We start from the raw sequence: 21,075 nt of genomic DNA, 5'->3' as shown, positions 1-21,075 counted from the left end.
TGAACACTGAGGACAGGGAGCTTTGCAAAGTAGCAGAGTGCATTCATTTCAATGCTGAATGGAGGCTTGTTTCCTTCTCTCGGGCTCACCTCAAAGAGCCCAGCTGCGGTGCGATTGATGCTGCCTTTCTTCCCTTGTGCTGTCCGCCAACTAGAAGCACAAACAAGCTTCCGCCTGAAAGGAAAGATGCTGTGTTATCTTTCCTGCGTGGGCTCATAAATGCAGATTCTTTGGAGAGAGGTGTGTATCATCAGCTCACCAGCCAGTATTTTGCATGTGCAACGAGCAGATGTGGCTGCATTATTCAGCTTCCCCATTTGACTTCCCTACTTAAATGTACTTAAGAAAATGTGATGTCGATGAACACATCTCGCCAAGTGAAAATAATCCACCGACAACAGAATTGGCAACCAGACTTGGGTATGCCAAGAGGAGTTTCAAATGTTCGTCACGCTGCCGGCTTACTGAATTCTCTGCCCCAAATGTTATGACGTACTGTGTCACTTCACGTTTTCCTCGTAAAGATGAAATAATTTCTAATTACATTTCTTGTGACTATATTCATTTCGAAACACATGACATTAGAGCAGAAACATGTTTGTTTAACTCTGCCCTTTTTTTTTTTTAATATTGTGAAATGTGACACTCAGACTAAATGTGCGGGAAAACATACAGAGGGTGCCAAATAAGTGTACACAGGAAAAACCCGTCTTAAAATTGTCATACTCAAGTCACATGTGACTTCTGCAATTATAAGAGGTGCTGAACGTGACCTGTATTTGCCTTTTGTTATTGGTATATACTGAGTATTATGATTTTTAATACAGTCTTTTCCTTTCTTAAAATGTGTATACTTCTTTTGGCACCCTCTGTATGTGTACAGTTTGTAGAATGGTTACAAAAGTGAACATCTGTGTAACCACTACCTAGAGGAAGAAGTAGACTACTGCTGCTCCTGGAACGCTGGTGTGCCCTTCCTCCTTCCGAGAGTTACCAAAGCCTCTCTTTTGTGGTAGTGATTTTGTTGTTTTTACTGGGAAGTTTATTGCTTATCGATCCCTAACTATATAGTTTAAGCTTTGCTTGTATCATACTATCTCTACTATTTGTGTCCTTGTGCAAATGTGAAACTGATGAGAACCTCCTTCAATTTTACACCCTAGATGCCTTGCTGCCTTGTGCTGGTCTTGTGGTTCACCTTTTTCACTGCTGTATGATGTTCCATCAGCACAATATTTTTTTTTTTTTTTGCAGTTTTTGGCTGGGGCTGGGTTTGAACCCGCCACCTCCTGCATATGCGACTGGCACCCTACCCTTTGAACCACAGGCACTGGCCCCCGTCAGCACAATTTAAACACAGTTTGTTTATGCCTTGCCCCGGCAGACATGTCAGCTCTTTCTGGCTGTGATGATTTCAAGGATCCTATGAATATTCTTATACATGTCTCCTGGAATACATATGCATGGACTCTGTAGGACATAGAGCAAAGAGTATTTTCATGTTGTTTTTTAGAAGTAATATGTTTGTTTTTATTTTTAGTAGAGACAAAGTCTTGCTCTTGCTCAGGCTGCTCTAGAACTCCTGAGTTTAAGTATTCTACCTGCCTCAGCCTCTCAAAGTGCTAGGAGGACAGGCATGAGCCACGGCACCTGGCAGAAATAAAATTTTAAATACCGTTTGGATAGTTAATGATAAAATATGTCGATCCAATGCAAACACGATTTTATTATAAACTTTAGATTTTAGACATAATGGAAAACATTGCTCATTTTAATATCTACCAATCCTAAGCACATACATATACTTTTTACCTGAAAGTGAGGTCAAAATATTTTTGCAGATAAGAATAGCATGCGGAACTGAATGCGTCCTCCTGAAAGCTTATCTTCCTATTCCCTCTTCCCATACTCTAGTTTTTGGAGTCTTTCAAAGGGAAATAAAAGTGAATCATGCAAGATAATTTTAAATGGATTAGTCAGAAGCAGAAGTCTCTTCGAGATTTTTGTTCCCCTGAGTCCTGGTTCACCTTGCTCTGGTGAAGAGAACATGGATTATGGGCTGTATGTAGCTGAGCCTCTGTGCATTTTTTTTTTTTTTTTTTTGCAGTTTTTGGCCAGAGCTGGGCTTGAACCCACCACATCCAGCATATGGGGCCGGGGCACCCTACTCCTTTGAGCCACAGGCACTGCCCAAACCTGCGTGCATTTTAAGAGAGGTTGTTTAATGTTGTGGAACACGTTCCTCCTCTCTGATCATGGGAAACACATATCTAACCCATCCCCTTATTTAGCATCTGTCCCCATGATGTGCTTTGTGGTGGAATTTGCTGGTCAAAACCTCAGTATTTCAGGTATTGAACCGTTTGAGCGTTGTTATCGAATGCTGTCTCAGTCGGTTCAGGTTGCTATGCAGATTTCCACTGAGTGGCTTAAACGTTTCCTTCTGGCAGTTCCGAAGCCTGGGAAGTCCAAGGTGAAGGTGCTGGCGGAGGGCGTCTGCTGAGGGTCTGCTTCCTGGCTTGCAGTTCGCTGCCTTCCCCTTGTGCCCTCACATGGCAGAGAGCTCTGGTCCTTTATCCCCTCATTAGGACACTAATACCATTCGTGAGGTCTCCATCCTCATAACTTAATTACCTTCAAATACCATCGCGTGGAGGATTCCAAGGGAGAGGATCCTTGGAGCGGATTCCAACTCCTCTCCAATTCAGAGGGACACTCCCCCACCTGCCTTGACCCTCCCTTCCCTCAACCCCCACCCCCCCAGATGTAGAACTGTGAATATAACAAACTGCAAAAAGTTAGTCTTAGGTATAGACATTATTTTGGTCGTATGTTACTATATTTTGAAACAGGTATGTAACTTCTTCATTTGAAGGTTCAGCTGGTTTGTGTTTCACAGTATAATGGGTCATTTGCATCATATTCGTTAGCATTTATTTGGTGGCAGAATGTTTGCCTAGGTACAGAATTAATAGCCCTTAGCAACAACTGCTGCTGGTGTGTATTTTTGTAAATGTTCTGCATTCTGAGAGGAAAAACACAAAAGAAAAAAAAGAAAAGACTTTTTTTCTTTTTGCCAAGGCCAGTGTTGCTGCCGGAAAAAAAAAATGCTATACAAATGGACACAAACATTCAGTCCATAGTAAACTCTTTGAGATATTCTAAGGTTTCTTTGTAAGCATTAGTCAAAGAGGAGAATTCTAATTTATTTCATTAGTAACTTAATTAGCAAAACGATCAATTCTCCAGCTTCCATTGTTATCACTAGTAAATAATTTTAGTAGAATTCTACTTCTATGTGTTTGGTTCAGTGAAATAATTGTGTGATTTGTATGATAGAACTATTACTTTGTATGTATTATTATTACAAATTTTTCTTCTTCTTTTTTTTTTTTTTTAAGACAGATTCTCACTCTATTGCTCTGGGTAGAGCACCATGGGGCCACAGCTCACAGGAACCTCAAACCCTTGGGCTCAAGTGATTTTCTTGCCTTTGTCTCCCAAGTAGTTGGGACTACAGGCATCCACTTTTTCTTCTTTTATGAGCTATATTGTCTTAAAGGGTACGTACTTCAGTGCTTCAGCCTCCAACCCTTGGGCTATGGACCTGTTAGGGACCCGCCTGCTCAGTGGGAGATGATACTGAGTGAGCAGTCACATTTACAGCGCTCCCCATCTCCCGCATCACCACTGGAGCTCCTCCTCCAGTCACATCAGTGGCAGCATTAGATTCTCACAGGGGCATGAACCCTGCTGTAAACTGCACATGTGAGGGATCTAGGTGGCCTGGGCCTTATGAGAATCTTACGCCAGCTCCCACCTGGGTCTGCGGGACCACGGCTTGAGTATACACAGTTAGTGATTAATCAGAAGTTTGCTTTATTTAATCACTAGTTATGTAATAAAGAAGGAGTTTTCCAGCATAGTTCAAAAACTCATTCAGAATAAACTTGCAAGGATATAAAGGAAGTCTGACTTAATCATAAAAGACACTGTAAATTAGAACAACAGACCTAAAAGGCTCTTACATTTGTACCTATTTGCATAGATTAACATTTAACAAGAGAGAAAATTGGGAAATCTTTATTGAACTAATACTTGGAAACAGTTATATAATAGAGTTTTTGAAAGCTCAGTTTATAATAGTGAGACATCCCCCCCCCCATTAAATCTAAACTTTATTTAAAGTTTATGTGAGATTCTTTATGTAATTTTTCCAAATCAAACAACCATTCCAGACAGGGAATCGGATTCATTTATTCCTGACACTGGGTCTTCACTGACATTCATCTGATCTTCCGCTTTGACTTTTTAGTGTTTACTTCACATTTCACAAAGATTTTTTCCTGGGTTGGGTACAGTTGTGGATCGTCTTTGTTTTCTGAGCAAAATGTCATTCTGAGTAGAGAACAGAAAGCAAGCACAGTGTTCAGTTTTAGAATGGATGGAGCTTGTGGGACTGTTTCAGCTTTTATCAGATACTATTCAATTTTGGTAATGCGTATGATGTCTTTCTAAAATTTAGATTCTTACATTTTCAAATATTTTTATAACTTCAGAGAAAGTCAAAACCCAAGCTATAGTGGAAGCAATCAGGACCTCCTGGGGCACTGTACTGGGGTGATTCCAATCCTATAAGAACTCCGGGCAGCCTCCTTTGTTCTTCTTTATAACTTATCCGAGATTTGAGGGTGACTGTTGTTTCTTTGACTACCTTGCCCTGACTCCAGGGCAAACATAGTCCCCCAGCTGTTCCTCCCAAGGCCGGCTTAGCTTCCCAGCCTTCCTTCCTTGGACGTGCTCCAGTTTGTCAATGCTGTACTTCAAGGTCTTTGGCACGAGGCCACCGTCCTCAGTCTCTGCCTGGCTCAGCCTCTTAGCCCTGCCCCTTCCTCTTATTGGCACTGTCTTTTCACTGCCCACTAAAGAGGACACCACTGTGTGTTTTGGGTCTTTCTTGGAAACAACTGTTAGACTGCTTTGACCTTGGGCTTGGCCTGAGATGCAGTTTTATGTTACTAACTACCACCATATCTATTAAAAAACATTTATATATGTGTATACACACACACACACACACACACACACACGGTGGTCATAAGCTCAGGTGCAATTTAAAATAGAGTGCAATTTAAAATTGCACATGAACTTTATGGACACCCTGTATATATACACATTTACACCTATCTGTAGTCACAGAGAGTTCTAATTTATGACTACTTCTTTGCATTGCATCTAAGGTCAAGTCTTTACTAAATCAGACTTTTTAAATTAAAGAAGTGCTAGAGGTTCAGCAGTTAGGACACAAGCCACATGCACCAGGGCTGGTGGGTTGGAACTCCCACCCCAGCCTGCTAAACAAACCAACACACAAACAAACAAACAGCGGGGCATTGTGGTGGGCACCTGTAGTCCCAGCTACAAGGGAGGCTCAGGCAAGAGAATTGCTTGAGCCCAAGAATTTGAGGTTGCTGTGAGCTGTGACGCCACAGCCCTCTATTGAGGGCAACATAGAGAGATTCTATCTCAAAAAAAAAAAAAAAAAAAGAAGTGCTATGAGTAATTTATGAATGCATTCTTGAAAAATTCAAATGGGAAAGAAATACATGAAGCCAAATGTTAAGATCCTCTTTTACCATCGCCTTGTACTAACTTCACGGTGCTTATGGTTCAGTTTATGTATCGCCAGAGAACTGCATTTACATAGGTATTGGTGTTCATGAATATAAAGATTCTTTAATAGAAGTGGGATTATGCTGTATTTTCCCGTAATTTTTCCTTATTGCCAAATAAAGTACTTGGTGACCTGTTGGGACCAGTACCCATGAGCCTATTTCATTCTTTTTCACCTCCGGCATGACATTCCATTGTATAGATATACCACAGTACATTTAGCATTGTTTTTTACATTGAGGTATTCCTAATTGTTTCCTATTTATTTTTTAACATTTATCCTTAAACTTCAAAAACTATAGATCCCATAGACTCCTGATCCCCACGTTTAATTTTCAGCCTGTACCTCCTGCGGTCCCGAGGAAGGGTCTGATGCAGATGTATAGTAATATCCAGCACTGCACTCTGCTAGATCAGATTATGGAAAGTCGGGTTAACAGGATCCAATCTAATGGAGGGAGGAACTGTTGGAAACAGTACACAGGCAAGAAAGAGGTGACACATCAGTCAGCCTCAGGTCAGATCTGGATTGAGACGATTTCTACCAACGTCCTCAAGCTGTGTAACTTCTGTTAGTCTCAGTTCCCTGAGCTGCACAGCCATTACCACCCATTTCGGGTCACTGGGGGGATTATATGAGATTAAGTGCATGAAGCACCTAGTTCGAGGCCCACCATGCATGGGACCTCTGGAAGTGCCAACCCCCTGCCCGTCCTCCTCCATTAGTCCATTCTTTAGCACCCTGTGAGTGTGCACCAGGAGAGAGGGTGGCTTGAGTTATATGCAACCTTTTGGGCCCAGTCACATGGGACTGTCATGTGAGCAGCCGCCACAACTTAGGCATCACTCTGAGGCTGAAGAGAATGTGTGTGTGGGAGGGTGCTCAGAAGGGGTACTGCTCCAGAAGGCCAAAGAGCCTCACAAAATAGCTTCAAGCAAAAGAGGAGGGAGCGGCTTAATTTTCTCAGATTGATTGTGTGGAGAAATCTGTTGGCAGACTGCAGAGCGAGCTCTTAGTAATTGCCAGGACTTTGCATCCCAGGGAAATAAAATCCCGGAGTGCGGTTGTGTAAGGGACTCGGGGGACATGAATCTGCCATGGGCAGGCTCCTGGCGGTGAAGCCTGGGAGTCCAGGGAGGAGGCAGGTGAGAGGTGGGATGCTGCTATTTCTCTTCTCTACTAAGGACAAACCAAAGAGAGACCTGGCCTTCCCAGCAGAGGAGGTGGGAGGGGAGAGAGACAAGTTTCCTGAATATAGACATGCAGAGACAGAAGAGGGTGTAGGGGGGCACAGAATCCTCCTCTTGTGGAGAACCACACAGGACTACAGAAAAGCAGGGTTATTAAGACAGCCCTTAGCTCTGCTGGGAAGAATGCAGGAGTGGCCAGATCATCCCCCTTTTGTTTACTCTCTATCTCCATCCTCAGCCCATCTTGGCCCCAGAGCTTTGGAGCCATGGAAGATGTTCATTCCCACAGAGCAGCACTTTTTTTTTTTTTTTGAGACAGAGTCTCACTCTGTCACCCTGTGTAGAGTGTCATGGAGACATCATCATAGCTCATAGCAACCTCAGACTCTTGGGCTCAAGTGATCCTCTTGCCTCAGCCTCTGAGTAGCTGGGACTACTACAGGTGCCCACCACAACACTCAGCTAGGTTTTCAATTTTTAGTAGAGACGGAATCTTGCTCTTGCTCAGGCTGGTCTCGAACTCCTAAACTCAGGCAATCCACCTGCCTCGGCCTCCCAACATGCTAGGATTACAGGCATGAGCCACCACTCCTGGCCCAGAGCAGCACTTCTTTTTTTTTTTTCTTTTGAGACAGAATCTCACTATGTTGCCCTTGGTAGAGTGCTGTGGTGTCACAGCTCCCAGCAACCTCAAACTCTTGGGCTTAAGCGATTCTCCTGCCTCAGCTGCCCAAGTAGCTGGGACTACAAGTGCTCACCACAATGCCCGGCTATTCCTTGGTTGCAGTTGTCATTGTTGTCTGGCAGGCCTGGGCTGGGTTTGAACCCACCAGTTTTGGTGTATATGGTTGGCACCCTAGCCACTGAGCTACAGGTGCCGTGCCCAGAGCAGGATTTCTTAAGGGTAGTTCATTCATGAACATCAGACTTTCTTAAGGCTCTTATTAAATAGCATGAATCCTGGGGCCCTTCCTAAGAGAACAGTGAATCAGAAGCTCTGCAGGTGGGTCCAGAAATTCTTCAAATTTATTAAGCTTCCCAATGAGTCTTTGGCATCTGAGATTTGAAAGACACCACCACAGAGAGAGGAAAATTGAGATTTTTGAGATTATGATCTATTAAAAGCATTTCTCTGGGGTGGCACCTTGAACTAGCAGCACTGATGTCAGCTCGTGACAGATCTCCATGCTGAAGCCTGGGAAGCATTGGGCCAGCAAGGTGGTTCTGCAGCTTCAGAGGCAGGTGGCTGCTAACCACAGGCAGTGGGAAGAGGCTAGACGGGGATTCAGATGATCTGGGGGCAAATCCTCGGCCTTCTACCTATGTTGGTGTGAAGTCAGGATAGTCACTTCTCCTGTCTGAGAATCTCCATCTTTAGGCCATAATATTGCCCATTCCCTATGATGCACTCCAATTTAAACTGAAACCACCTGGCATGTGGAGACACCTAACAGACATTAGAAGTTAGTAGGAGATTGAATCGGCAGTCACCTTTGCTGGGTTTCTCCTGCCTTGACTCTGATGGTCTTCAGCAGGAGGCCCGTGTGGCAGCAGGGCTCTGCGCCCCAAGGGATGATGGTCTGGACTGTGTTCCAGACGTTGGCCCACACTGCACTGTTTTCCCACTTGAACTTGATCATGACCAGCTCACCGATGTCCAAATCCAACGTAATAAGAAAGGAGTAGGTTTTATTACTAGTGATCCCTTCACCCCTTGAAGATACAAAGAAAATGAGACACAGTCAGTCCAGTGGTAACAGCACAGAGAGGTGTGGGCACATTTGGGATGTGTTAGGTAGGTTTGCCTGAGGGACGTGGTACACTATGGATGCTGCTTTCCCCAAACTGGTGTTTGACAATAGAGACGCATTGGGTGTGCCAGGCTAAAAAGAGTTTTCCAGGCAAGAAAATTGGGAAAACCACACTGTTGCCTGTGCTGGCATATTAAGGTCTCTGAGAAATCCCGCTATGATGACTCAAGTTGACTCTCTTTAGCTGAGCTTCTGGGAAGAAGCTCCCAAGGACAGTGGGGCTTTGGCAATGGCCTCTGGAACATCAGCTCTCTGCAGCTTTGATTAACACAGTATACCCACAACACACTCTCTGTCCTCAGTAATGCTCCGTCGCTTATAAATAGAAACATCTATTAGAACACAAAGCATAACAGTAACAGAAAGACCACGTATGAAAGGGACAAACCAGTTTAGAACAACATTCAAGTGCAGACTTTGAGGTATCATTATCAACTTTACTCACTAATCTCCAAGACATTAAAATATCCCAGCAGTGACAGAGCAGCTAGATGCCCTTCCCAGGACTGAGAATGCTCCCGGGGGGAGAGATTTTAGACAGTGGAGAGGTGACGCTGGATGGAGGGGGAGCTGGAGGGGAGGAAGGCTCCCTAGAGCCTCTCCCTGCAGTCTGTTGTGAGGAATCGTGTAGGAATCCCCTGCTGGTAGGTCGTGAGCATGGGCCCTCTGTAGCCTTCATTTGTTAGGTAGAGCACCAGCAAATACTTGCTGAAGGACTGAATCAGTGTGATGATCAGAGATTCAAAGCTGGGGCTCCGAAATGTCCCTGGAGTGGGGCAGGGGCTGAGGCCATACTTTGGGGCTCTAAGTGAGGCGTCATGAGGGCCACTGTGAGGTGTGAGCAAGTGGGCAACAGGGTGAAGGACAGATGGGGAGGTGGGCAGGGGAGTCTGCTTGAGACTGGAAATCTGTGCCAAGTTTTTAGAACTCTCTGGAAAGGAACTCAGGGCCTTCTTGCAGACACCTGCTCCACCCTTTCACCACTCAACCCTGCTGGGACCCTCTTCCTGGGCTGCACACCTGCACAGGGCCACCTCTGGCTTTCCTCTCTGCACAGCTCTCAGTGCATCAGCCCTGCCACACACACAGAGGTGGAGCCTGCGAGGCGGAGGAGGGAGGTGAGGGGATGGCTGGCCTTGGGTGGATGACATCTGATGGGATGTTTGGGGCAGCCAGATGGGAGGAGCTGGGTTTAGTTCAAAGGTTGTCTCTGAAGTACTAAATGTTTGTGTCTATGCTCAACAAGAAGTGGACACTAAGAGCTGATCTGTAGGCCAAGCGTTTTCCTCTTAGGTAAGAGCTAGCTCAGCTCAGGCAGTATCCGCCCACTAGTAGGTACTTGATTCCTCAAGCCTGAATAAAGCAGCTGTGTCTGGCCTGACCCGGGAAAAGTAGAGGAGCTGTGCAGACCTGTGGGAAAGATGAGCAGATCGGCACCACAGACGGGAGCTACACCCCATACTCACAGAGTGATGGGAATTCTCTGCATTTCCTCTTTTGTTCCGAGCAGCGACATGGTGAAAGTTGGTTCTATCGGTTTCTCCGTTTGGTTGACAAACTGGATCTTGAACTGATAATGATAAACTAGAGGAGGAGAGAGAGAGGGAGGGAGAAAGGGAGGAGGAGAGAAGAGAGAGAGAGAATGAGAATAAATTTAAGCAAGAATTTTTAATTAAAAATCTCATATTTTTTGTTTCAAGTTAATATGAGGATACGGATTTTTAGATTACATTTTTCTCACTTCCGAGGTAAAGTTTCAGTTGTAAAAGAGCCCCTCACCCAGGGGCCAAGCCACACGCCTGCAATGTGCCCGTTAGGTGATTGGAAATGCCCCCCCCCCCACCCCCGTCCCGTCCGTTCTCCTCTCCTTTCCTTCCCTTTGCCCTGTACTGGACTATAATTGTGTTTTATTGTTCATCTAAGCATGCAATTGTTTATATACTGGTTTCATATTAGTATTGAGTACACTGGATATTTATTTCTCCATTCTTGAAACACTTTACTAAGAAGAATGTGTTTCACCTCCATCCAGGTAAACAGAAAAGATGTAAAGTCTCCATCCTTTTTATGGCTGAAGAGTATTCCATGGTACACGTATGCCACAGTTTGTTAATCCATTCATGGGTTGGAATAGAACCCATTCACGGGTTGCATGGAAGCAAGCATTTGGGTTGCTTCCACGACTTGGAAAATCCCATATTTTTAAAATTTAAAACTGTGGAAGGAAATTAGATAGATGCCAAAAAGTTAATGACATTTTCTTCACCTAAGTGGTGGGATTATAAATGCTTCTCGTCTTCTTCTTTCTCCTTCTCTGTATTTCCTAAACATCTACGCAAGATGTAGATGACGTTTTTGATCTAATAATGATAAGTATTCACCAATAAAAGATGTTAGAAGAGGAGTCTAATATGTCTGGCTGAATTCTGGATAGAAGTTCTATTAAAACATTTCATGTGTTTGGTGTGGGTCTCTTTTTGTCAATCAGAGGATATATGCTTTTTAGGGCCCTACAGAGGTCAGAGAGAATAGACTGCCATGTTACACGTCTATGTCTGTCTGACAGGATCCATTTCAGGGTGGAGCAGAGTGCCAGCTAAGAAATACACTCCCCACTGTATGGTATTTAATGTATATAATATTTTGCATGGAAAATATATTTCATTATCCTTGTGCTTGGACATAAAAATTAACTCATGCAATAAAACTTGTCTTTGTTTCAATTAAAAAAAAAAAAGAAGAAGAAAGAAATACATCCCCAGTGACTACATCTCTGTATTTTGGGCCAGTTCTGGGCAACGAGCTCTGGGAGGTTCAACAGTACATTTCCTAATGGAAATAAGATGCGTGTAACTCTAGTTTTAGAATTTGGCCCTAAATGTTTTCTGTCTTATGTCTAGGATGTCTTTCTACAGGGTTGGTTGGGAAAGGGTAATTCATTTTATTCAGCTAACTGTTAGACAGGCATTGTTAAATACTTCACATTATATCCACTCACTCACTTGTCATAACAACCCCGAGATGTAGGTATTGTTATTATCACCCCCGTTTTATAAATAAGAACACTGGGACTCAGGTGAAGTGATTTGCTCATGGTCTCAACCAGAGTCTGTGCTCTTAGTCTCCCTCAGCCTACATGGCGTTGGCTTAGCCTGTATTGTCACTTGGACCAGCTGTGGGGCTGTTTTCAAAATTATCCTCCTTCATTCCAAAATGTCTGGTTGCTGCTTAGATTTCTTTCTCCTGCTGTCTTCATATTCCCTAAGCATTGACAGGGTTCCAGCTCCATGACTGCAAACAGCTTTGGTATGACATGTCAATTCCATTTGATTGGCAGTGACTGCCTTGACAGCCCTATGCTGAGATGGATTCTGAGACTATAGCTTCTAGGCTCTTGGGAAGATGGTGTCTGTTTTGGGTGAAGGATAGGGGATTTAATGTATGCGTGTTGCATATTTGCATTTTCTGTCCTAGACAATGGTTAATCCACTCATCCTAATATAGGGTTTTGCATATAATAGCTGCTTTTGTACACTTTTGCTTGCCTGATGTAGCAGGATGTGCATTAACACCTAGCAAGATGGAAATCACCTGTGAGGATTCAAGTCCTGAGTTTCAAGCTTTCTTGTAGGAGAATTCCTTCTGGAATACTTGTATCACGATAACCTTGACCATTGCATGTTCCTTCTACCTGGCGTATGGATATTCATCCTCTTCATCATCACCAGTGGAGGTCGGTAGCTACACAGCAAACCTACCAGAAGCCACTGCCAATGGTGTAGTGTCCTGGTTGCCTGCATTCCTGGATTTCTAGATTATTTATACAATCCTAGCCTTTGGCACAAACAAATTTTTCTTTATCAGCTTTTTTTTTTTTATTTAGAGACAAGTTCTTGCTGTATAGCCCAGTTGGCTGTGAACTCCTGGGCTCAAGGTACCCACTGATCCTCCCACCTTAGCCTTCTGCATAGCTGGGAATACAGACATATGTCACCATGCCCAGCTTCCTCTTTAGATTCTGTGGTGGATTTGCTCGTGTGTCTGGGGATGGTATCGCTTGAGATTACTAAAGCGGTTGTCTCTAAAGCATCAGATGTTTGTTTATGTTCACAGCAAGAACCAAATACTGAGAGTTAATTTGTAGGCCTAGAGTTTTCCGCTTTTAGTAAGAGCTAGCTTGGGTTGTATCTGGCATCTGCTACAGTGCCTGGACCTGATAGGTGTTCAACTCCTCAAGCCTGGAATACAGTAGTCTGAGGCCCTCAAGACAGCACAAAAAAGCTGTGGGTGGGAAATAAGAGAAAAGATACAGACACAAGTCCCAGGAAGGGTCCCTAAACCCTTGGGTGACACCACTGGAGAAAGCGACTCTAGCTTTCCATCTCAGAAGCCCCTGGTTTTATACTATTTGGGGGTCAATCAAGGAACCTCTACAAGTGAACAATGTTACAAGTTGTGCTGAGGGCAAAGACAGGGCTGTAGGCATGGGGGCGGGGCTGAGGAGTGGACAAAACAAAGGTTAACTTTGGGTTGACCTCACGAAGAGGCAGGGCGTCTTCTAGAGAAGGTAAGGAACTTGAAACAATCAATTTTCAATTCATTTTAATATGATATGTTCTAATTGAAAGTCGCTCATGTGCTCAGCCCAGTGTTTAAAGATGAACCAGTGAAAGTGTGTAATTGGTGGCATGCACGATAGAACCTTGGCTAATATTATTTTGGTTGCTGCCGGGTGCTTTGGCATCTATTACCTCACTTAACCCTCGAGGCAAGGGATACTCGTTATCTCATTATCTCATTTTAGAGTAGAGAGAACCAAAGCACAGAGAGGTTCAGTGACTTCTGGAGGATCACACAGCTGGGGTGTCAGCCAAGGCAGCCGGATCCAGAACCTGAAATTTTACTCTTTTATACCCAGGACCCATAGCTTTATGTCCCCTAAGAAAAAAGTTAAAGTGTGGAAAGAGATTTAAGTTAAAAAATGTCATCACAATTATTACTTTAAAAATAAACCAGAAACACCTGACATAGTCAATAATAGAAGGATGACTATGGACTAATAATGTCAATTATGATAATTACCATTTCGTTCTTTACTATGTCCCAGACCTCAAGCTAATAGTTTTGCGTAATTATCTCTTTGCTCTTCACAGCAACTTTTTAAGATGCCTACTTTATCTTTCTTCCCACATCATTTTATAAATGAAGAAGCCAAGGCTCATGAAAAGTTAAGTAACTTGTCTGTTGTCACTCGGCTAATAACTGGTGACGCTGTCATTAGTTACTCCGCTGGTCTCAGCTCATATTCCCAACCATGTGATGTGCTCTTAAGAAGCCATGGAAAGGTATCATTGGAATGATTTCAATGCTCAGGAGAGATGTGAAAAACCAAAATCCGGGATATGAAATTGTCCATCTAGCATGAGACCGACTGAAGGAGAGAATGCATACAAGTCGGGGAAGTCACAAAAATTTTGTGCTTATCTCCAGAAAGGTCAGAGAGGATCTTTTTATTCTCTTCTTGGCATTTTGCAAGTTCCACATTTTCTACACAATAAGCAGGTGTCCTAATTAGAATCTTATTAGGAAAAGAAAGAGCTTTTAAAAGAATTGGAAACAAAAACAAGGGAATGAGAAGTTGAGGTCCTGACTTTGCAAGAGCTTGCTGCTGGGAAGCAGAGTCACTCATGGGACATCTGTCACCTCTGACTCATGGACATCAATGTCTGTGTCTTCTCTCCCTGAAGGCAGACTTGGGGTCACATTGCAGCTCCACAAGGGCACAGAGCTCACACTAGGCAGCCGAGGAGTGCTTTAACAAGGGCTCTGAGTGTGAGGACCAACTCAGGGCACAGATCGCATTAAAGACCCTAGGGATGATAACACAGCTTCCATTTGTTGAGGTCCTACTATGCATCAGGCTACATACTGTTTTGTGCACATTACTTTTGTCCTCACAGCAAGACAATCATAATCACGACCTGCTGGGGTGTCTCCACCCTACCCTCCTACGCTCATCTACTCTGCCCTCCCTGCCCAGCTCTGAGTCCCCCCAACAGGATCCCTTAGGCTGCAGGATGGTTTCTGGTTGGGTTTGGACCCTGGGAAGGCATTGGCAGGAGATGAGGGCAGAGGAGAGAGAGGCCAGGGGATCTTTCCTCCTCTCTCCCACTTTGGAGCCTGACTGTGCAGCGACCGTGCCCCCGTGATTAGTGGCAGCTTCTCCTGCATGGCTCCGTTCTCCCTGGGCCATCCCACCCCTGCTCCTGCCCTGCTGTTGGAGTTGGGGTGCAGTGACAGGCACTTGTGGCTTCCTTAACACCGCCCATCCCACTGTAAGAAGTCCCACACTCCCTCTTCACCCCACCCAGGCCAGTGGAGTCCTATTTTCTGCTGAGACCTAGACTGACATGGTGTTAATTAGCCTGGCAAATTACAGATAAAGACACAGACATTTGCAGACCTATAGTTACCCAGATACATAAGTGGAACAGAATTTAAACACAGGTGTCTGTCTCATTTCAAAAGCCCTTTCCCCTGACTCCTGGTGTTGTGGTTCTGCAGGCTGAGTCTGCCCTTTGAGAGCAAACAGCCCCTGTAGAAAAGCTGTGGTCAAAACAAAGTGCCCGCTGGCTGGGACCCACTGACATCCATCCTGGGCTTTCACTGCCACAGAGGCCTCCCTCCTGTCACCTGAATGGGGATAAATGTTCAGGTCCCTGTCTTGGAGATGCAGTTTTGTCTTCCCCTTTTCTTAAATTGTGAGTGGGAGGAGATCGATTTCCATGTCTGAGATGCTATGGTTCCAGGATTCTGGGGGAGGTTGCAAAGTCGTTTTTAGCTTGCATATCCTATGAATGAGAATTTCCTGCCCCCAAGTATATCCCTGGAGTGGGATGTAAGCAGGAGGTCAGAATCTGCCAAAGCGAGCTGCTTCCTGATGTCACCAAGGCACAGCTTCGAGGGAGCCTGTACTGGTGTCTGAAATGCCCTTGTGTTTCCAGTAGCATTCCTGAAAAACTCTATGTCTGCACAGGGAACCTTGTATGACTGCACTAGGAAAGTCACTTTTTTGGAGAAAACTTAAAATGAAATTAACGTTTTTAAATATGAAAGGGCAACTGGGCACTGTGGCTTACACCTGTAATTCTAGCATGTTGGGAGGCCAATGTGGGAGGATGGATTGAGGCCAGGAGTTTGAGACCAGCCTTGGCAACACAGTGAGACTCTGTCTCCACAAAAAGTTGAGAAAAATTCGCCAGGCGTGGTGGCACATGCTTTGTAGTCCCAGCTACTTGGGAGGCTGAGGCAGGAGGATTGTTTGTGCCCAGGAACTGGAGGCTGCCGTGAGCTATGATGATGCCACTGCACTCTAGCCTGGCCAACAAAGTGAGTTCCTGTCTCAAAAAAGCAAAACAATACAAAGAATAAAAAATAAACATGAAATGGTCTTTTATCTCAAGAGCCAATTATTTGTTTTTATTTGGATTGTCATGAGCATTTTTCTTTAAAAACAGAACAGTTTGCCTACATTCCACTCCTTTTCCCCTCCCCAGTGATGCTGTTACAAAGGCTAAGGAAAAGCGCGTGCGTGATTTTGCTCACCTCGTGCCCTGTTTAATAAGGGTGTTAAAAAATGATCTGGGGAAAATGTTTTTGATTCTGTGACTGCAAAGAGGCCAGTACAACACATTCTCAAGTTCTGGCAGGAGACATTATTTCAGGTCTTAAAGATGAAAGGCATGAAATAGTCCACTGACCCTGAATGGGATCACGCAAACGCCACCTGGAGCAGAAATGTGAGGAGATTCTCCTCACCGGGAAAAATCCAGGATTGTAATCCTGCGTGGATCCGGCTGGTGCCATTTAAAAAAGAAAAACTGAAATTTCTTTTCGTAAGGCAACTACTACGAACATCAAGTTGTGGAATTTGTGAAAAGAGAATATCCTTTCCTTCCTTGTCTACGGCAGCAATGATTCTGAATCATTAGATATTGGCTTTGGGAGCTATTATGACTCAACATCAGAGGGCTTTTTTTTTTTTTTTCTCAGTGTATCGATTTTCTCCTGTGGAGATGGTGTGTGGAATCACTGAGGGCTTGTTCCTAGAACTGAAATGCTCTAACCCAAAAGGGAAGCTGAAGGTCATGGCATTTTGAGGGGCCCCAGGATGGTGGTGTCCAGGGCATGACAAAACAAGACAGTCAGCGCTGGCAGGGGCGGCCTGAATTAACTTAGAGCCCGAATGAAGGACAAAAAAAGCAAATGATTTCATCAGCCTATGTGTGTGTATGTATGTATTTATTTTGGCGACCACTTGTGGGTTTAACAGGACAGCCCCATAGACATGACGCTCTGATGTCATGAGATCAGAGGTGTGGCCCTTCCTCTGGGGGTCTGTTGTTTACAGCCTGCGGTGGAGATGGGGGAGTGTGTGTGTGAGATAAGGAGTGTCCTGCTGGCTGGCATCCTGCTGCCGGCTCTTTGTGGCGTGGGTGTAATGAGAGTCCTCAACTGAGAGGCTGAGTCTTCTCTGCCACCTGCTTCCTTACGGTCTTGAGTGCGCACAGCCTCTCGGGAGCTCTCCCTCATCCGGGACATGGGGATTAACAGCTCTCTCACTGGGTAGTTGTGAGGAGGTGATGAGATGGCACGGTTAAAGCACCTGCCTCCCACAGGTGCTAATCTGGGTTCCCCCTTCCTACCTCCGCGTGGAACTGACCAGGCAAGGTTTTGAGTCCCACCTGCAAGCCCCATTTTTAGTGGTTCATCCCCACGTGTGACCATGCTCCTTACTCTGTGGCTGAAAAATCAAAGGCCCACAAAGGTTTTGTCATTAGGTCAGGGGTTCATAAGTGTTTGGCAGCAAAGCCAAGATTCTTGCTGCTCCTCAGGGCAGTCTCAAGCCCACGCTCTCTCTATGACACTCTGTTTCTTTGGAAAGTCTCCTTGGAAATCAATGACCACTGTCCAAAGAAGGAGCTGAGAAAAGCTAACACCAGACAGACTCCCCTGGTCATAGCCTGGCCGGTCATCTCTCCAACTAGCAAAAAAGATGGTCGTGTGAGCTGGAGTGAGACAGAAGCAAGTTCCCCAAAGTGAGGGTAGGAGGGGAACAGAGGAGAGTAAGAAAGAGAGAGCAGGGGAGGGGCTCGGGGAGGAGGAGGGGACACACGCTGGAGTGACTCAGAAGTGGAGGTCACTCAGCCATGGGCCTTCATCCTCCTCCAGGAGGCCCATTTGAAGTGAAAGGATTGAATACGGTGTTTGACACTCACAAGCTGTATGACCTTGGGATGATGATCTGATCTCTCTGGATCTCAATTCATTCACCAGAAAGTTAAGCATCATCCATCTCCGCCCCCTTTGTCTCTTTCTGTCTCACTATGAGGATCTAACGAGAGACCATTTGTGCGACACACCCGGGATAGGGCCTGGGCAGATGCCCCCACTAAATGCCCCTTCCCTCTCCTGCACCCGGGGACCGCACCAACTGCTCTGAGGATTAAATTAGCTGGGGCACTTGCTAAACAGGATTTACTCAAACAGATTAGTTTCTCTCTCATTACGGGCTCCCAAAATGTTGCAGGTTCTTCTTGAGGGAGTAAGCGTGAAAGTGGGCGACGACTTGCCTCGTTTCACTCGGTGGCTGTTTCCCAATTCTCCTCTGCTCCTGCTCTACCCTCGCAGTGTTTACTGGAGTTCTGGTCGACTGGGTTGTAGAAAATAGATCTTTTGGTGGTTTTGTCAAAATATCTTGGGAGCCAGAGGAATGCGGGCCAACCGAGTTAGTCATCCTTTGTGAAACTACAATCAGGAGGCGATGTTTATCTTGCCCAACAAGACCCTGCACTAAAATACATAGTACAATTAGATGTCCTTGAAAAATACAGATTGTGGTTTCTCTGCAGTCCAGGCCTGGGCGAGGCTGCTCTTTGAAGAGTTTATACATATTCATCAAAACGCTGGAGGTGGCCAGTAAAATAGGCTTTGGGGGCCCAAGTCAGAGATAATGATGGCTGTGCTGGGTGGAGAACCCCATAGTTAGGGAAGCCTAGCCTAGATTAGAGACTTGGTCCCGGCACCATCTCTGCGGGGACGGAAATGTTTTATTTCTGTACCTCTGAGGCAGCAGCCACGTATTTGAGCACTTGAAAGGTGGCTGGTGTGACTGAGAAATGGAAATTTTGGTTTTATTTAATTTAGACTAATTTAGATTTGGATTTATATAGCCACATATGGTTTGGGACTACCGTATCGGACAATGTAGCATTATACATATTGCAGCGTCCCGGGAGTGGCTTCTTCCAAACAGCTGAGTCCCACATGGGCGTGATTTCCAGCTGTTCCCAGGGCAGCTTGATGTGACCACAGAGCAACTGGAACTAGGTTGAAGGGATTAGGACTTTGTTCACTGGAAGGACTGACGCAGAACTGGGAAGAATTTGGGAGGGCAGAGACGGCATGGGGGTTTGCAGTACAGGCCACAGCTGAGCACCAGATGCTTCGTCAGGGGCTGAGGGCCATGGGTCCTGACCAGGTTTAGGCAGTCCTGCCTTGTAGCCTCCATCTTACTGGACCAGTAGGGACTGTCCTCACTAGATGTCCTCCAGGGATACCGGGAGCAGGATAAGTAGTTGGTCATAAAGAGACACACAAATCTTGTCTTCTGAGTTTCATATCTATTGATCTGCAGTGGGTAGGATTTCCCTGGGGTAGGATTCTGCTGGAAGAATGCACGAATGCAGGAGCACATTGGTTTTGGCAGCTGGTGCGGGAGATAATGCCACCTTTGTGAGATTCTTTGGTCTTCATTTAAGGAGAAGGGGATCCTTAGGAGTCCACACAGCAGCTCATGGTCGGGCACCTGGAGGTGCTGGCAAGTGGGAGAAACTCACCCTGGCTTGTACCCCTTGCTCTTACTTCTCTTGATCCTGTCTCTAAGGCTCCAGATGTCCTCAGGCTGGACCAAGCCCCTCCCTTTCAGGTGAAGCTCCCAGTTCAGCCCTGGAGGGTGAGAACTGACTTCTTTTCTTCACACCTGACCTCAAGGAGCAAGTAACCCCCTCCTCTTCTCCTCTGCTCCCCTCAAGCCCCACAAACACAGAAGGGGGAGGTTACTGTGGGAGGGGGAATCACTCAACTCATTGTTTGGAGGTCCTGGCTTTTTGGAGACTTCAGTCTGCGTCCCCAGGCCAATGACTTTCTTATCCAGGCCTTGGTTTCCTCATCTTCAAAATGGTGTGTTGACCAGTTCCTTGGGTATTAACATTCCAGGATTAAAGTAGATCTGGTGAAATGTGATTATCTAAGAGGCTTAATCACTGTAGGTGGCTTTGCCATTCAAAAGAGGAGCTGGTTAACCCAAATAAGTCTCTAACTGGCAGCCTGCAGTGGGGGTGCTCCCTGAAGCAGGAGGCCTTCCAAACTTCCTCACCTGCACAGAAGTTGGCTGCTGGGCCCTCCAACCCTGAGGGACAGTGGAGGGGACACTTTGGCCCAAAGATCCTGCCTTCACCCCAGCTATGCTCTAGACCAGTGGTTCTCAACCTTTCTGATGCCATGGCCCTTTAATACATTTCCTGTGGGTCATGACATATGGGTTGAGAACCGCTGTTCTAGACACTATCTGCTTCCCAGCACAGATTTCTGTCTTTCTGGAACCTGCATGGTCCTGGGAAGGGAAATCTGGCTAGAGAGCAAAAGTTCAAGTAAACAGAGGAATCCTATTCCTAAAAAATAAGCTGCCTGGGAATTTGAACTTGTGACTGGGGGTCAGGCGGCCCCGTGCCAGGCCTCCTTACAGGCTGTGTGGCTGTGAGCACGCCACTCAAGTTTTGCTTTCGTCCTCTTTAAAATGAGATGATAACCAGCCGTGCCAGCCTCCCTTGGCTATTGAGAGAACCATGAGGAGCCAATGGCTGCCTCTGATGTTTTGTGTGATACGCTCTGCAAATGCAAAGCGGTGGTGATGGCCTGTTTGTGTCCTCCAGACACAAATATCTGCACAGTAATAATCAAACAGCACAACACCAGATTTCTTCTCCCAGCCCCGGAGAGGGTGTGGGGTGGGTGAAAACAGTAAGATGCTAAATCACTCCCGAGCTGTTTTAAGGATTAGGCAGAAATGTTAATGGCAACAGATGTCAGCTTGTTCCCTCCAGGAGGATTTAGGTTTCCGTGGAGTATTTCTCTGCTGGCCTCAGTCCAGGACGTGGCCACAGCACTTTCTCCAACCTCCCCCTTCAACCCAGAGAGTGGCAGGGGCTCACTTTCTGCCCTGAGGTTAACAATCTGGCTGGCAAACACTGGGAGCTGAATCTCAGCTTGGGAGGACCTCAGTATGACAATAATATCCTGTAAGACCAGATGACTCAAACCTTAGGTGAAATGAGATGCC

General features: G+C 45.5%; 1 protein-coding gene across 2 annotated transcripts in view; it reads right to left on the bottom strand.

The window, feature by feature from the left end:
* Positions 1-4,055: 4,055 nt before the first annotated feature.
* The window catches only part of LIPC (lipase C, hepatic type), a 144,612-nt gene continuing 127,592 nt past the window's right edge, over positions 4,056-21,075 (bottom strand). For both annotated transcript variants that reach the window (XM_003784380.3, XM_023510146.1), the window contains exons 7-9: positions 10,142-10,259; positions 8,356-8,577; positions 4,056-4,398 (exon numbers count right to left, since the gene is read on the bottom strand). In XM_003784380.3, the coding sequence (XP_003784428.1) occupies positions 4,287-4,398; positions 8,356-8,577; positions 10,142-10,259 (452 nt within the window). In that variant the 3' untranslated portion in view covers positions 4,056-4,286. The remainder of the gene's footprint in view (positions 4,399-8,355; positions 8,578-10,141; positions 10,260-21,075) is intronic.

Source organism: Otolemur garnettii, unplaced genomic scaffold (genome assembly GCF_000181295.1).
Source record: "Otolemur garnettii isolate 467f Iridium unplaced genomic scaffold, OtoGar3 scaffold00011, whole genome shotgun sequence".
NCBI classification, from domain to species: Eukaryota; Metazoa; Chordata; class Mammalia; order Primates; family Galagidae; genus Otolemur; species Otolemur garnettii.
Note: the sequence above shows the minus strand (reverse complement) of the source record. Positions and strands in the feature narration are given on the sequence as shown.